This window comes from Lynx canadensis, chromosome F1 (genome assembly GCF_007474595.2).
Source record: "Lynx canadensis isolate LIC74 chromosome F1, mLynCan4.pri.v2, whole genome shotgun sequence".
NCBI classification, from domain to species: Eukaryota; Metazoa; Chordata; class Mammalia; order Carnivora; family Felidae; genus Lynx; species Lynx canadensis.
The window spans coordinates 66,863,445-66,880,587 of NC_044319.2; the positions used below are offsets into that span (position 1 = coordinate 66,863,445).

Consider the following 17,143-nt stretch of genomic DNA (forward strand, 5'->3'; position numbering starts at 1 on the left):
AGCTCTGGCCCCAGAGGTCGAAGTCTTTGGGGGACGCGGCTGGTATACGGTGAGCTAGGGCAAGAAAATCACTCGGTCTCCGTACCTGGCACGTGGTAGGCTTTCAATAAAACTTGGTGTTTCTAAGATGCAAAGTTCTAGAAGTTAGGAAAGCCAAGGAAGTGGCCAGGAAGAGGTGACTGAGAAGAAGGGGTCAGGGAGACTGGGCCAGGGCCTTGAGAGGTGAGCAGGAAGGGGAGGGGGCTGGTCAGGCCTCAGCGGCAGACCCAGGGGGAGGAGGGGGCATCCAGGAAACCAACGTGGGGGAGAGACTGCTCCCGTGTCCAGGTAGGAGATGCACAGCTAGGGACAGCCTGCTGCCACTCACACTCCAGCCTCTGTGCCCAAGACGCGGGGGGGACATCCGGTGGGGCCTGGTCCTCTCTCTCCTCCTGGCCCTCCTCCAATTCCTCTTCCTCCCACCCGCCCGAAGACCTGGAGGGGTGGGGAACAGGGGGCAGAGCAGCACCAGGGACACGTCCCCCCCCCCCTCCCCGGGGTGCCTGCGTGGCCGCGGCCCCAACCCCACCAGCGTCCGCACCCCCGTGGAGCCCCGGAGCCCCGGCCCCACTCCACTCACCTGTGCCTCACTTCCACTCTGCCCTTCCCGGCCCTCCTGGAGCCTGGGGCCTCCCTGGAGCCGAAGTCTGGGGATGGCGGGGAGTAAAGGGAACCCGCTGTGACATATCCGCGAGCGTATGTTCCCTCCACACGCAGCGGCCCCACACAGAGCGGTGCTAGATGCTAACTGGGATGGGCCACGCCTCTGAGAGTGGAAATCCGTGACGAGGTCCGTGCTAGTAACGCTCAAGTTAGAACTCGGGCTCACGGACGATCAGACATGGCCAGAGCCTGGCCTCCACCTCATCCTGCCTGGGGCCTCCAGGGGCAAAGTCACAGGAAGTCGGTGGCTGCCTTCAGACGGACCCCAGCTCTTCCCCAGTCCAGTCCTCTGCCCGGACCAGGCTAATTTAGTTTCACTTGCAAATTATAAATACAGTGTCCTAGTCTTTAAGAGAAGACATGAATCCCATTAAATAAATATAATAAATAGTCGGGTATAATTTTAATTCCTGGGTGGGAGGTTCCCCGAGGTTATCTGGAGGGGTGAGAGGCAGGGAGGCCGAGAGAGGGTCGGGGGAGCCAGAGAGCCAGGGGGTGGTGGAGACGCAGGGAGAGCCGCCCCGACCGGGAACCGCAGCACCGCCCCCACCGTGTGGCCTGTTGGAGAACTGCAGCCCGGGACTTGGTTTCCAGCTCCTCTGGGTAGGGCTCAGCCTCCGGGCTGGTGACCACCCAGGCAAAGGCCTGGCACTGCCCAGCGCTGGGAGACGGGCCACCCCCCCCCCCCGCCCACCTCCCTACCTGCAGGTGTCCTCGGAAAAGCGACACGTGTCCACTCTGCGGGCTCTGGGGCAGGTGAACACACACACGAGCAGCCCGGGGCAGCAGCCCTGAGGGCCTCAGCTCTGCTTTGCCACCACCCCCTTCTCTGGGCCACCTGTCCCCGCCCCCACTCCTTGTCTCAGGTGTCACCTCACCAGGGCGTGCGTGGGGACGAGCCCGGCCCGGGCCAGGTGGGTCCTCATGGCGTCTGCCAGCTTGGCCACCAGCCGGTCCCGCACAGAGTCTGGCTCCTTCTGGAGGGAGGGTGGATAACGGGGGTGGTGGGGGTCCTCTGGGGATTGGGGAGGAAAGAGACAGGAGGCGGAGGAGGGAAGGGGGCTCGTCTTCCTTCTCTTCTACCGCAGCCCCGGGCCTCTGCCGGGATCCTGTCACCGCCTGTGCACAGTTGTGGACAGACGAACCCCTCCTGCCAGCAGTGTCCCGGGGCCCAGCACACTGTGCCCAGTGTGTCTGGTGGGTGACGAGTGGTGGGGGAGACAAGGCGAAGGCAGGAGTGTCAGCAGAGGAGGGGAGCAGGGAGAGTTAGGTTCTGGGGCGCGGGGTCTCACCTGACTCCGAGCCAGCGCCTCCTTATAGTACGTCAAGGCCTGGTCGTGCTGCCCCAGTCTGGCTGCGGCAGCCCCCAGCCCCTCGCAGGCCTGCCATTGGCCCTTCGTGTCCCCTGGGGAGAGAGCCCGGGGGTCCTCTGGCGGCTCCCCACGCGACTCACCCTCCCCAGCAGCCCCGGGGACCCTCCGCCCGTCCCCCTGCCACTCACCAGTGTCCCGGGCCGCCTGCAGGGCGTGTAGGTAGTTGTCTCTGGCCGCCCTGTGGTCCCCCAGCTGGCTCAGTACAAACGCCAGGCTGCCAAAGCTCCGGCCCTGCTCCCGCCGCTGCCCCCCAGAGCCTGACGACAGAGCCACCCCATCGTAAGCGGGGGCCTTGGCCTCTGAGGCGTATCCCCTGGCGGCCAAGGCCGGGCCCCCGGGAGTCCCGGCGCTCAGCCCCCGCGCGCCTCCAGCTGCACCGCGGAGGCCTCTCCTCAGGCCTGCTTTTCGGCCTGAATGCACCCCACCCCCCACCCCCGCTGGCCACCTTGAGCTGGGCAACGACCCTGCGACCTGACCCTGCGAAGCGGCAAAGTTCCCTTCCTGCACGTGCAGCAACCGAAGCTCGGAGAGCGACGGGGACTCACTTGCACACAACCACTTAATCAGAGAGGCACTGGCTTCCACGTCAGGCTCCTCTCCCGCCCGGGGCTCTGCCCTCTGCCCCCCCCCCCCGCCACGTGTCCCCCCAGCCCCAGGCCTTGTCTCCGGGCCCTCAACCCACCGTCCTGTCCGGCCATCCCATCTCCTGCTCCCCCAGCCCTCACCTCCTGGCTCTGGACTTCCTGGCCCTATAACCAGTCCCAAAGGTCCGTCCACGCTCCAGCCTCGGGCCCCGGCTGGAGCCCCCCCCCCGCCCCCCCGCCTTAGTCCTTCGGTCCCAACGCAGCCCCCAGCCCCTGGTGCCCACCATGCAGGTCAGCAGCCTTCTGGTGACACTCCCGGGCTTGCCGGTAGTTGCCGAGGGCACTGTGGGCCGTCCCGAGGTTTCTCAGCACCGTGGCCTCCTCTCCCGGCCCGCGACACAGGGGCAGGGCCCGCAGGAAGGCCTCCGCTGCAAGCGGGAACAGCTGGAGCTGGCAGTAGCTCAGGCCTAGGTCGTTATAGAGATGCCCTGGAGGGCGTGGCCAGGGTCACGGGCAGCCAGGTCAGCTGCAGCTGTCCCGGTGCGGCCCCTGTCCCCCTCTCCTGGGGTCCTCCGGCCCTTTCCCCAGCCCTCGGAAAAGCCTCCGCTTGCACCCCACGTCTCAGAGCATCGCCTGGTCTGATCTCCCCAGACCCCGCTTCTCCTCTGCCCGCAGGCCTCACCCAGCAGTCTGTGCTCAGGGCTCCTCTCAGCGAGCCTCCGGCTCTCCTCCAGCACCCGCGTCACCGCGCCCACCCCATGCCGCCGGCTCTTCAGCATACACCCCGCCGCAGCCCCCAAGGCCAAGGCCGCAGCCTGGGGCTGCCCTGCTTGGGCGTAGGCCCGGCTTGCCTCCTGCAGACAGTGGGCTGCCAGCTCAGACTGTCCCAGAGCCTGGTAGCAGGCTCCCATTTTTGCCTGGACTTGCCCACGGTCGCCTAGTGGCTGGTAGTGACCCAGGGCCCTGTGGTACCAGGCCAAAGCTTGAGGCGGGTCGCCCAGGGCGTGGTAGGCCAAGCCACGTTGAAACAACTGGTCGCCATGACGCCTGCCCTGCGCCTTCTCCTCAGGTCGGGCTCTCAGGAGCAGCTCGAGGCCCGGGCTGGGTCCCCGGTCTCCACGTAGGCAGCCCCCAGGTTGAAGGCACAGGCCCGGAGAACAGGGGTGTCGCGAGTCTGCGGGGCCTCCGAGGCCAGGACGAAGGCCCTCTGGAAGCTGGTCAGGGCTTCGTGGTTCCGGCCAGCCAGGAGCGCCCCGTGGCCAGCCCTGGTGAGGGCGTGGACGCTGGCCGCTTGCCGTGGCCGCTTTCCCCTCTGTTTCTGCTTGGAGGTTGAGGGTTCAGGCTCAGACTCAGGCTCGCGGGGGGTATCCTCAGGGCTGGAGGAAGACATCGTGCTGACACTGGGGAGCAGGGGGGTCAATATGTCACCCTGGGCTTCCTCCAAAGCAGGCTCCCTCTCGGGTGATTCAGCTCTAACCCCGCCCCCAGGGCCGTAAGGACTCCTCGCTGCCGCCACCGAGGTCCGCTTCCGCACCCTACTGGCGCCACATCAGCCCTTACCCCAACGTCCCAGCTCGTTCTCTGTCCTCCTTCAGGACCCAGTTCAAGTAACAGAAAGCCTCCTCCCTCAGCCATGTGGGTCCTTCCGGACCCCACGGCACCTTGTGCCCGTGTCTTTTCCAGCGTTTATCACACCGGGTGAAAGTTGCTGACTTTCTTGTCTACCTCTCCTACCAGATTTGGAACGACGTTAGGGTCTGGCACGTAGTAGGTCCTCAATAAACGTCCATCGAATGAGATGGAGGTGGCTGGAGGCGGATGGCTAATGCGTTAATGCGTGTGTACCTCTGCCACTGGGCTGTGCGCTTAGAAACGGCTTGATGGGATAAAAAGGTATGTGTACCTTACCACAACACAAAAAACATTCACTGAACGAGCAAACGAAGGGGCAGCTGAACGGAGCACGCGCGGGGCCTCCCCTCCATCATCTGTTCTCCTCCACCATCACTGTTCCCCACGGACACCCTCGCACTCACAATCTAGGCGCTCCTGGGTGTGGGTCGGGTCAGCTCAACAGATGCTCGGTGAGCACCTGCTGCACCCCGGGAGCCATACAGGGCGCCGGGGACGCGGAGCTGAGAGGGCTATTGAATCGGCAAGGAGTCAGCTTTCAGGACGGACGACGCCGTCCGGCCCATTCATGCCCACGCCCCACTTTGGGGTCTCTTGTTCCACAACCGGCTGGTCTGGGCCCCCAGCCCCCTGCTCCAGTCATCACATGTGCTTCCTGTTAGGATCTCTCTCCTAGAAAGGCAAAGCCTTTTCCTGAAACTCTCTTCCCAGGAGACCGGGGGGAGGTGGTAAAGACTGGGGCCTGCACGCTCAGCACCCTCTCCCCCCCCCCATTTCTTTCCTTCTTTCCCCTCTTTCTTGGAAGAGGCAGGCAGAGACGTCTCTCTTTTCAAAGAAATTCCCCCTGCAACTAAGAACACCTAGGAATCCTGCCTTCAAGGCCCTCATCCTGGGACATTCCGCGCTAACCCCACCAGGTCTCGGGGCCCCAGCCACAGGATACCTTACCTCCCTCGATCCTCTCTGCGGCCGGCTCTCTGGAATGGTCCCTCTGGCTTGGGTTACCTCCCCAAGCCCTTAGCTCAAAGCCCCGGGGTTACCAGACAACCAGGCACCGCCCTCCACTCCTAGGGAATCTTTTGATGGACAGTTCAGACGACCTATCCCAGTGCTGAATCACTGATGGCACTTGGGCAGTTACCTGGATTCCATCGCCCTTCCTGCCCCACCACTGCCCACCTCTGCACACACCCCTCAAGTCCCTCACTTTAAGCAAGGAGCCAAAGCGTGACGGGCCTGTGCCTGGTGACAGCCTCAGAGATCATCTGTGCCAAACTCTCATTCCGCAGAGGAGGGGACCAGGCTCAGAAAGCAGGTAGGACTTGCCTGAGGTCACAGAACCATGCAGCTGGGGTTAGAGCCCAGGTTTTCTGATTCTGGGCTGATTAGCCCAGGGTCCCTTCCACTGCACTGGGATCGCAAGCTTTAATGAGGCCTGGGCTGTCCTAGAAGTGAGCCCTTTCACACACGCGCACACACACACACACACACACACACACACACACACATACACTGTGCTCCTGTGTGGGTACATTCCATATTTGGGAACGAGGGGAAAGGTGATGGTCAGGAAAGGCCTGGAGATCAGAAGAGTCTCTCTGCCCCCGCTCTGATCTGCAACATCCATGTTCTGCTTAATGAGAGGACAGCAGGCCCGTGACAGCGGCCCCTACTGTGCTAACTCGCTGAGGGTGGCTGGCATTAGAAAGCAAGTGTCCTCATTTACCTGGGGCAGAAGCCTTTTTATTTTTTTTTAATTTTTAATGTTTATTTATTTTTGAGAGAGAAAGAGCATGAGCAGGGAAGAGGCAGAGAGAGGGAGACACAGAATCCGAAGCAGGCTCCGGGCTGTCAGCACAGAGCCCAACGCGGGGCTCGAACTCCCAAACTGCGAGATCATGACCTGAGCTGAGTCAGACGCTTAACGAACCGAGCCACCCAGGTGCCCCCAGAAGCCTCTTTTAAAGTAGAGAGGCCTTGGGGCGCCTGGGTGGCGCAGTCGGTTAAGCGGCCGACTTCAGCCAGGTCACGATCTCGCGGTCCGTGAGTTCGAGCCCCGCATCAGGCTCTGGGCTGACGGCTCGGAGCCTGGAGCCTGTTTCCGATTCTGTGTCTCCCTCTCTCTGCCCCTCCCCCGTTCATGCTCTGTTTCTCTCTGTCCCAAAAATAAATAAACGTTGAAAAAAAAATTAAATAAAGTAGAGAGGCCTTCGCCAGAAACCAAGTTACCGGGAAGTAGTCGGGCTCCCCCGAAATGGCTGGACAGTGTTTGCTGAACGTCTGCGGGGTGCACAGTGCCTTGGGCCACAGACGGGGCCCGTGCCCGCAGGCTTTCCCAGCTGCCTGCAGCTCCCACCCGTGGGCTGGCCTCCAGGACGCTCCCACAGCCCGGCCAGGGCCTGCCAGGCAGCTCCTCTGTGCCCAGTCAGCAGCCTTCCCTTAAGGGGAGAGGTTTTAGGGAGGTACAGGGACTCAAACTACTCTCGCCGAGGTTCCAACGACCTCTCAATGACCCAGTGATCATTTCCGAATCATTTTCTTGTTTGACCCCCCACTTTATCCGACATCTCCTTGCAACTCCGTCCTCACTAGGGCTTCCAGGACCCGTGTCCTGGCTCTTTCTTTTCTCCGGACAGTTCCTTCTCTGTCTCCTTTGCTGGGCCCTCTGTCCACCCCTTAAATGCTAACGGTCCCCAGTGCTCTGCCCTCTGCCCTTTTCTCACCTTACGCACACTTCCACGAACACTGCATCCATACCTCTGATTTTCACACCACTGATAAGCCAATAATTTCTTTTATTGTTTATTTATTTGAGAGAGAGAGAGAGAGAGAGAGAGGGTGAGTGAGCACCAGCTGGGGAGGGGCAGAGAGAGAGGAGAGAGAGAATCCCAGGCAGACTGCGATGTCAGCTCAAAGCTCCATGCAGGGCTTGATCTCATCACTATGAGATCATGACCTGAGGGGAAATCAAGACTCAGACGCTTAAGCTTAACCGACTGAGCCACCCAGGCGTGCCCCCGCCTCCCGCCAATAATTTCTACATGCCTATCTCTAGACTTACTTCGTCCAAGCAAAATTCCTGTTTCCTCCCATCTACTGACCCCATGTTCCCAGTGTTAGCTGCGCCACCACCAACCCAGTCCGTGAGCTGGGAACGCGGGGGGCATCCGTGACCCCTCTCCTCCGCTCTGGGTCATACGGTTCTACCTCTGAAACCTCTCCCCAGCGCGCCCTCCTCCGCTGTTTGATAGCCACGGCCATGGAGGCGCACAGCGGTGGAGAATTCAAGCTTGGGGCTGCACTTGTGTCTTGGTGCCACCAGTTTTAGCTGTGTGACATTTCTAAGCCTCGGTTCCCTCATCCGTCTTGTGAAGATTAAACAAGATAATGCTAATATAGTACCAGGAGGCAAGAACACCGGATGCGTGTCATTCTTGTGTGTTGGTCCCTAACCCTGGTATGCGAGAAATACCTCTCTGCTCAGCCCCTGTTTCAAGCCCCTGTTGCACTGGGATGGTGGAGACAATATGAGTCGGGATCTCTGTCCCCTCCTTTCTCCCAGGATGCAGGGAGTATGGGACGCTAAGACTTGAGAGGGAAGGCCCGTTGGGTCCTCAGCCATTTACTTACTATCCACCGACACCTCCTTTCATCTCACGGACCTGGCTCTGACGGGGCCAGGGGCCCTCGTCCCAAAGCGGAAGTGAGGGTAACCCATCCGGGTACTTCCTTTCTGGCTCAGCTGGGGAGTTTCTGCACAACCTCATTATGCAACTGCTCCTTGTCAGGGTCCTGTGCTGCCCGGAAAGCAGGGAGTGCGACCTCCATCACCAGGAGCCTAGATTCTCTGTGCTTTCCTGCTGGTGGAGAGCAAAGGGGATCCCTTCTGATCTCAGGGAGCACCCCTTGTCTTCAAACCCCACATCTCCCAGTTTTGTCTCCGCCCTGAGTCTCTTCTGTCCCTCTGAAGGTTTGGATGTTTTCTGTTTCCTACCCCTTCACATCCCTCCCCTGAGGCTATGAACCTAGGCTGCCTCCTTGCTTGAATGAGGCATGGGAGTGGGGAGGGGGGGAGGGCAAAAGGAGAAACACCAGATGGGGAAGCCTGCTAGTTAATATAGGAAAAAAATAAAAAAAAAAAAAATTCAGGACAGGTGTCAGAATTATTTTTACGAGTTCAGACTTTACTATCTCCACCTGTGTTACTGCCTTGCAGTCTCCACTGGCCTCTGCCCATAGCCTCCCCCCGCTCCACGCCCGGCTGCAGAAGGAGTCTTTATAAACTCGGAATCTGGCGCTGCCCTGGGTCCGAAGTGTTCCTCGGCTCGTGACAGCCCCCCAGAGCACCTCCAGGCACGTCAGCGCCGCGCGAGGTACCGCAGCGCCGGCCGTGCCCCTGCCCCTCCAGGCTCTCTTCCCGCGTCTCCCCGACCGAGCGTTGTTCTCCGATAAAACCGAACCGCTTCTTATTTCCTGAACTCACCTCCGGGCTCTTGCACATGCTGTTTCCACGGACTGAAATTCCTCTTTCAGTCTGATGAATTCTTGTTCCCTTTCCAACCCAGATCAGCTGCCGCCTCCACTAGGAAGTCTTCCTGACCTTCCCTGCCCTTAGCTTCGCGGCAGCAGTGACCTCGTCCCTCTGAGTATCACTGACCTCTAATTTATTTGACTTTAGGTCTGTCACCAATTCCAGAACAGCGGCTTTTAAGGCACTAAGCATGTTGATTTACCTCTGCATCCGCACCATCTAGTTCAGTACAAGCTGGCCCGCAAGTTAGCAGGAACCAAGACTGCTACAGGAAGCGGAGCGGGGTCCGTGGGGACACCGGGGAGAAATGACGGCGGCAAGGGCAGAGGCTGCCTTAGCAGCGGAGGAGCCCTAGAGGAACAGGGGCCCCCGGCGGGGCGGAGAAGGGAGGGCGGCTCCCCCCGCCCTTCCCCCACCCGCGGCGGCCTCCGCCTCCGCACCTGGCGGCGCTGCTGCGCCTGCGCGCGCGCGGCCTGGAACTACAAATCCCAGCGCCCCCCCGCGGCCTGGCCGGAAGTGCGCTCCGGCCGCGGCGTCGGTGAGGGCGGTGGCCGGGCGGCGGGAGATTCAAACCTGGAAAGAGGAGGAACATGGAGCGGCGGAGAGCGGGCGCGGGCCCGGCGCCGTGTGAGTGCGGAGGGGACCGAGGAGGGCGGCGGGCCTGCGCTGCGCGGGGAGGGAGCCCCCAGTCGCGTCTCCGGCGGGCCGCAGTGGCACCGGGAGCGGCGAAACGCCGGACCCCGCCGCGCTTCCAAGCTTACCGACCTTTCTGCCGCATCCCCACGTTCCGGGGCCCTGAGGCTGAGCGGGTGTAGGTGGTCTGGGTGGCCGCGCAGAAAGGCAGCAGTTACGGATGGCAGGCTTGCACGCCCAGCGCTACGCGGGGAAGGGGGGGGGGCGGGACGCCCAGAGACCTCGGCTTTTGATGCCGCTTTGAGATCAGGCCTCTCAAAGGTTAGGGTCAGAATTACCCAGGAGGCTTGTTTCGAATCCGCATTCCGCAGCCCTCTCCCAGAGCTTCAGCTCCAGCAGGTCTGGACTGGGGCCCTTCTCTGCGTTTGTAGCAAGCCCGCTGCGCTGCTTCCCGCACCCCACGTAATCAGGCAGGTAGTCCGTGGGCCGCGCTTGCAAATACACTGCTTGAGAAAGAGACCGGGGTCAGGAGGTGTGGTGGCAGAAAGGTTTCTGTTTGACCTCCTGAATGAAAGGCGAAATCTCCTTCTTCCGCCTCTTCCCCTTCCTTGCCGTTAGCGTTTAAAAAACAAAGTCCCCGTTCTCCGTTCTGTTGAAGGGAAGCTAGTTTCAGACCTTGGAAGGGCAGGAAGACTGTTTTTAAGACTCGGGAGTGTACAAAGCCCCGCCCATCTCACACAGCCCTCAGCTCGGGGCTCTGAGGTGATGTCATTCGCTTACTGGTTGATTTTCCGTGCTTAGCAGCCAACACTTGTTCCTTGTACACTCCCTGGAGGGAACCGATGGATTTCCTATGATTGGCTGGGCCTTTCGGATCTGAACGTGGAGGTTTTGTGCGTGCGTGCGTGTGTGTGTGTGTGTGTGTTTTAACTTGCTCAACTGCCGGTTCCAATAAGCCCTGCCCCTCCTCCAAATCATGTTGCAGGATATGCACGATAAGGAAATGAGGTAAAGAGTAGGATTGGCATGAAGTGTTGAGTCAAAGACAGACGGATTCAGCTCTGTCTCTTTTCAGGCCCTCTGTGTTTATTTCTTGTGTGTGTGTGTGTGTGTGTGCAACTTTGTCTCACCGCGTCTGGTTTTGTATTGTCTTCCCTAAGGAGACTCCAGAGGTGGGGGACAGGAGGAGGGGGGCTGTGGGAGGGCACAATACGTGTGCTCTCTCACTTAAGGGACCCCAGTTCTCAAGTTTGGGGTCAGAGTATTATCTGCATTTTATTGAGCTTGGAGATTATTCTCCTCCTCAAGTGACTTATACCAGAAAGAGTAAAGATAGCTTTGTGATCTTTTAAGACTCTCTCTCTTTCCACTTAGTCCTAAGTGATTGCCCTTTTCCACATGATTCCCTTTGTTGAACTACCTCCCCCTCTGCCCCTTTCCTGCCTGTTTGTTCTTAAAAATTTTTTTAATGTTTATTTTTTGAGAGAGAGAGAGAGAGGGAGACACAGAATCCGAAGCAGGCTCCAGGCTCCCAGCTGTCAGCACAGAACCTGATGTGGGGCTTGAACTCATGAAGCATGAGATCATGAGCTGAGTCGAAGTTGGACACTTAACCGACTGAGCCATCCAGGCGCCCCTGTTTCTTTGTTTTTTTTAAAGTTTATTTATTTTGAGAGAGAGAGAGCGCGTGTGAGCACGCATGTATATGAGCAGGGGAGGGGTAGGAGAGAGGAAGAGAGAGAATCCCAAGCAGGCTCCTCGCTATCAGCCTGGAGGGCTCGATCTCACAAATAGTGAGATCATGACCTGAGCCGAAATCAAGAGTGGGACTCTTAACCTACTGAGCCACCCAGGCACCCTGAGAATCTGTTTCTTGAGAGTAAGGGTCTGCTAGCCCAGGGCCTGACATGCAGAAGGTAGCACGTGAATGAGTGGCTGTGGGATGGTGAGTCCCGTTGGTCCTGTTAGCCTAAGTCTCTGGGAGGGTCCTTGGGGAGGATGACACGGGCCCAGGTCTTAGAGAACTCAGAGGCTATTAGGGATAGAATAAGGAGCTAAGTTCCCAGCCATGGAGGGGTCTGGACATCCGTGTGGGGAGACCTCGAGGGAAGGGCTTGAAATGGAGGGGAAGGAGGGGTCAGGAGCCGGCTGGAGAGGAACAGGAGGGAGCACCTCTGACACAGGGGAGCCCCCTGTTGCAGGTGCTGACCAGAGCGGCTTTACGGGGTGGGGGCTGGAGATGGGAGGCAGGGCTGTCGGGAAGAGGGGCACCGACGTGTGAGGTGATCCAGGTCACTGGGCAGAGTTGCCTAAGAAAGTCTGTTAAGAAGCAGCTTCAGTGCTATGGCCCTTTGTCCTACACTCCCCGCCTTGACCTTATCCCCCTGACTCCTCAGATGAACGCCTCACAGCCGAGGAAATGGACGAGCAGAGGCGGCAGAACGTGGCCTATCAGTACCTGTGCCGGCTGGAGGAGGCCAAGCGGTAAGCGGAGGGGCTGCCTCCTTCTGGAGCCCCGTCCCCTCCCTGCCCGCCCCAGGCACCTGCCCCCTAGCCGATGCAAAAGGAGTCCATTCTGTGGGAGAGGGAGAGTTGAAATAGCACCTCTCTCTCTCTCTTTTTTAAGTTTATTTTTTTATTTAGAGAGAGAGCAGGTTAGCGGGGGAGGAACAGAGAGAGAGTAGCCTACTCACTGACAGTTCGTAGCCCGACGCAGGGATCGAATTCACGAACCCGTGAGATCATGACCTGAGCCAAGATCAAGAGTCAGATGCTTCACGGACGAGCCCCCCAGGCACCCCATTCTTTTTTTTTTTCTTTTTGTTTTTTTTTTTTTTAACTTTTTTATTTATTTTTGCGACAGAGACAGAGCATGAACAGGGGAGGGGCAGAGAGAGAGGGAGGCACAGAATCGGAAGCAGGCTCCAGGCTCCGAGTCATCAGCCCAGAGCCTGACGCGGGGCTTGAACTCACGGACCGCGAGATCGTGACCTGAGCCGAAGTCGGATGCTTAACCGACTGAGCCACCCAGGCGCCCCTTTTTCTTCTTGTTTTAAGACTTTATCTTGCTAGAGCAGTTTCAGGCTCAAAGTTAAGAGGAGGATAGAGATTTCCCATATGCCCCCTGCTCCCACACATACACAGCCTCCTCCACTATCAGCATCTCCAAGAGTGGTACGTTGGTTGCACGTGATGAACTCACCTTGACACATGAGCCCCCAAAGCCCGCAGCTTACCTTGGAGTTCACTCTTGGTGTCGCACACCCTGTGGAATGCGTCACAAACGTAGAATGACGTTATCCGTCAGTGTGGTGTGTTGGAGTAAGTTCACCGCCCTAAACATCCTCTGTGCTTTGCCTCTTTGTCCCCGCATCCCGCCCCCTGGCAACCACTTCTCTTTTTTACGGTCTCCATCGTTTCTCCGTAGTTGGAACCATAAGGTACGTAGCCTTTGCAGAGTAGCTTCTTTCACTTAGCGACGTGCGTTTGAGATTCCTCCGTGTCTTTTCAGGGCTTGACTGCTCATTCCTTTTTTTTCTTTTAAGTTTATTTTTGAGAGCGAGAGAGACAGAGAAAGCGTGATCAGGGGAAAGGCAGAGAGGGATCACCTACTGAAGGACTTCTTGGTTGCTTCCAAGCTGTGCCATTTACCATCAGAGCTGCTATAAACATCTGCCTGCAGGGTTTTTATCTGTCTATCTATCTATCTATCCATCCATCCATCCATCCATCCATCCCTCTATAGAGAGCACAAGCGGGGGGGGGGGGGGGGGGCAGGGGAAGATAGAGAATCTTAAGCAGGCTCCATGCTCAGCACGGAGCCCAATGCAGGGTTTGACCCCAGGACCCCTGGGATCATGACCTGAGCCAAGATCGAGAGTTGGATGCTCAACCAACTGAGCCACCTAGGCACCCCTGCATGCAGGTTGTTCTGTGGTCGTATGTTTCAACTCCTGTGGGCAATTACCCAGGGTGAGGCAGCTGGGTTGTACGATAGGAAAACTCTGGGTTTGTAAGAAAGCACCAAGCCGTGTCCCAAGGCGGCTGCACCATTTTGCTTTCCCAGCAGCAGTGAGCGAGGGCTCCTGGTGCTGCACCTCCTTGCGGCACCGGGTGTAGACGGTGTGCAGACTGCGGTCATTCCAACAGGTGCAGTGGTATCTCATTGCTTCTATTTCATTTTTTCCCGGATGACATACGGTGTGGGGCAACTCCCCCGTGCTTCTTTCCCATCTGTGTGTCTTTGGTGAGGTGTTCGTTAATGGGTATCTGTGGCCCATATTTTTTTTTTTTTTTAAATTTTTTTTTTTTTTTCAACGTTTATTTATTTTTGGGACAGAGAGAGACAGAGCATGAACGGGGAGGGGCAGAGAGAGAGGGAGACACAGAATCGGAAACAGGCTCCAGGCTCCGAGCCATCAGCCCAGAGCCCGACGCGGGGCTCGAACTCCCGGACCGCGAGATCGTGACCTGGCTGAAGTCGGACGCTCAACCGACGGCGCCACCCAGGCGTGTGGCCCATATTTTAATCAGCTGTTCTTTTATTGTTGAGTTTTAAGAGTCCTTGCTTTCATTCATTCGTTCATTCATTCATTCATTCATTCATTCTCAATAAGCTCCACACCCAACACAGGACTCAAACTCACAACCCTGAGATCAGGAGCCACATGCTCTACGGACTGAGCCCGCCAGGCATCCCGCTCTTTGTGTATTTCGGATACTGGTCTTTTATCAGATGTGTGTTTTGCAAATATTTTCTCCCAGAGCGTGTCTCATCTTCTCATTCTCTTGACATTGTCTTTTCTGGAGCAGAAGTTTTTCATTTTAATTAAGTCCAGCTGGCCAATTATTTTTTTTTTCAACGACTGTGCCTTTGGCGTTATATTTAAAAAGTCATTGCCAGGGGTGCCTGGCTGGCTCAGTCGGTGGAGCATGTGACCTTTGATCTCGGGGTCGTGAGTTTGAGCCCCACGTCGGGTACGAAGATTACTTAAAAAAAAAAAAAAAGTTATCGCCACACCCAGGGTCACCTAGGTTTCCCCCGTGTTATCTTCGAGGGGTTTTAGAGTTCTGCATTTTACATTTAAGCTGATGATCCCTTTTGAGTTGATTTTTGTGAAGGGTGTGAAGTCAGCCTCTGGATGGATTTCTTTTGCGTGTGGACGTCCCGCTGTTCCAGTGCCATTTGTTGAGGAGATGATCTCTGCTCCGTCGGATCGCCTTTGCTCCTCTGTCAAAGATCAGCTGGCTGTGTTTACGTGGGTCTGTTTCTGGGCTCTGCATCCTGTCCCGTTGGTCTGTCTGTTCTCTCACACTGCCTTGATTCCTGTGGCTAAGTTGGGTCTCGTCCGTCTTCCAACTCTGTTCTTCTCCTGCAATGTCGTGTTGGCTCTCCTGGTCCTTCAGGCTCCGCATACAGGCTTTAGGATCAGGGTCTTGCTCTCCACAGCGTAACTGGCTGGCAGTTCGTTCGGGATGGCTCCGAGCGTGTGGATCCAGCTGGGAAGAGCTGGCGTCCTCACGGTACAGGACGTGGGGCGCCTGCCACGTAGTGTGGTTTTCCGTTGATTTTGTTCATCAGAGTTTTGTAGTTTTCCTCAGAGATCTTGTACGTATTTTGTTAGACTTAGACCTAAGTATTTCATTTTGGGGGTGCTAATGGGAACCGTGTGTGTTTTTCAAACCCCACTGTTCGCTGCAGTATATGGGACAGTGGTTGACTTCAGCGTATTAAGCCCGCGTCCCGCAGCTTTGCTGCGCTCCTTACTGGGTCCCGGAGGCTTTGTGTCGCCTTCTTTCCGATTTTCCACGGAGACGGTCACCCTGCGGACAAAGACAACACCCCGTCCTCTTATCCCCCTACACACGTCCTTGCCTATCTCTAAAGTGTGTGGACATCTGCTTACATACTAACCACGATGCCGTTATAATAGCCAAAGAAGTCATCCATCGATCCCGGGAAGGTCCATACCCAGGCCATTTTCAAATTTTCCTGATTGTCTGAAAAAAATAGCCTATTTTTCAGCTGGCTTATTCAAATAAGGATCTGAAACGCTCACGTATCGTATCCGACGTTGTGTCTCTTACATCTTCTTTAATCCAGGCTGACCCACCTCCCCTTTTCAGTTCTTTACGTCACGGACTTGGTGAAGAAACCGGCTCATGTGCCCCGTAGCTCATCTCCCCTCCTGGATTCGTCTGTTTTCTTCCTTGCTTCAGCCAGCTTGTTCCTCTGTACCCGTGTTTCCTGTAAATGGATGTGGGCTCTAAGGCAGCAGAAAATGCTTCATTCTGTCCTTTTAATCAATAGCGTATTTTTAATCTTCTCCAGGAAAACAGATAGCATGAGTGGACAGGAAAGCAGGCGTCTGTGGCAGGGAAGGCACGGAGTGCAGCGCAGTGTGACTGGCTCGCTCTGGAAACAGACACTTTCCTGTAGACGTCGTACAGGGAGAAGCCTGGAAAGCCCATCTGAAGAACGCTTACGCTCTCCCTTGGGCCCCTCGCGCGGCCATCAGTGATAAGGATGCTTTACGTTTCTGTCCCCAGCACGTTCGCTCTCGTTAGCTCACTTACTGCCAAGGCAGAGACCGTACAGGTCGCGTTCTCTTCATTTTGCAAGTTGTACGAGTGAGGCTCCGAAGGCGAAGTGGGGGATGGTGTGGAAAGCAGGACTTCTGACTCGGAGGGCTGTGGCCTTCCTGGCCCTGTGTGCTGCTCCCCTCCCACCAAGCCTGGGGGTTCCCCACTACCCTCGTCGTCCTCCAAGCTGGGCTACGAGCTGTGTAGGTCGCTGGGGCGGACAGAACCCTTCAGTACCTGGGTTCCCAGAAAACATGCAGAATGACAGATGCGAGCAGGTTCGGTGTGGTCAGCAGGCCTGCGTGACCGGACCGAGTGGGAGGTTCTGGCCCGTTTGAACCACACCGGGGATGCGCGGGTTCAGGATCTGACCGGGAGGAGTTTCAGGGGTGGAGGGGGCTGAGGACTGGCCATCCCAGCGTCCGGGGCGGCTTGGGGTGAGGTGGGAGCACCCAGACAGTGGGCAGAGAGGGGAGCTGGGGGAGGGGCGGGAGCTGGGCCAGGGTGGGTGGCAGGCACAGTCCTGCTCTGGTGCTTTCAGCTGGATGGAGGCCTGCCTGAAGGAGGAGCTTCCTCCCCCCGTGGAGCTGGAGGAGAGCCTCCGGAACGGGGTGCTGCTGGCCAAGCTGGGCCACTGTTTTGCACCCGCCGTGGTCCCCTTGAAGAAGATCTATGATGCGGAGCAGCTGCGGTACCAGGTGGGGCGGGAGGCCTCTCCCTTCTACCTGCTTCCTCTTAGCTTGCCCTTCTCCTTAGCAACAAGGGACTCTTGCTAGGTGGGCCCTGGGCTGCCCCTGCTATGAGGCTTCTGAGCAAACTGGTCTACCCAAGTCTACGCTCAGAGGCCTGGGGGCCTTGCCGCCTTGAAGTTACTTCCTGGACGCGCTGCCCCTTCGCCACGCTCTGGCCGGCACAGCCCTGTCTCCTTCCCGCCTCACCTCTGGACTCCCCTTTACTAGGAAGCCTTACTAGGTTGTTGATCCCCCGTCTGCCGTCCTTTCCAAATGTCCTGCTGGGTGGCATTCCTGGTGGCTTCCGTCTGTGACTCTCTCCTGGAGGGTCGGGGGACGGAGTATGGGAAATCTGCAGGGCAGGGTCCGCTGGCT

General features: G+C 57.8%; 2 protein-coding genes across 2 annotated transcripts in view; one reads left to right on the forward strand and one right to left on the reverse strand.

Annotated features, from left to right (window-relative positions):
• Window positions 1-390: 390 nt before the first annotated feature.
• TTC24 (tetratricopeptide repeat domain 24) lies at window positions 391-9,263 on the reverse strand. The gene is given in 9 exon segments (XM_030302593.1): window positions 391-474; window positions 620-686; window positions 1,581-1,679; window positions 1,995-2,107; window positions 2,204-2,332; window positions 2,944-3,147; window positions 3,342-3,758; window positions 3,761-4,059; window positions 9,025-9,263. Coding segments are annotated over 8 exon segments (1,338 nt in total). The 5' UTR covers window positions 9,042-9,263; the 3' UTR covers window positions 391-474; window positions 620-626.
• A 65-nt stretch (window positions 9,264-9,328) lies between these two features.
• Window positions 9,329-17,143, forward strand: part of IQGAP3 (IQ motif containing GTPase activating protein 3) — a 36,119-nt gene continuing 28,304 nt past the window's right edge. The window contains exons 1-3 of the mRNA XM_030302637.1: window positions 9,329-9,449; window positions 11,852-11,939; window positions 16,579-16,735. Of these exons, the coding sequence (XP_030158497.1) occupies window positions 9,413-9,449; window positions 11,852-11,939; window positions 16,579-16,735 (282 nt within the window). The 5' untranslated portion in view covers window positions 9,329-9,412. The remainder of the gene's footprint in view (window positions 9,450-11,851; window positions 11,940-16,578; window positions 16,736-17,143) is intronic.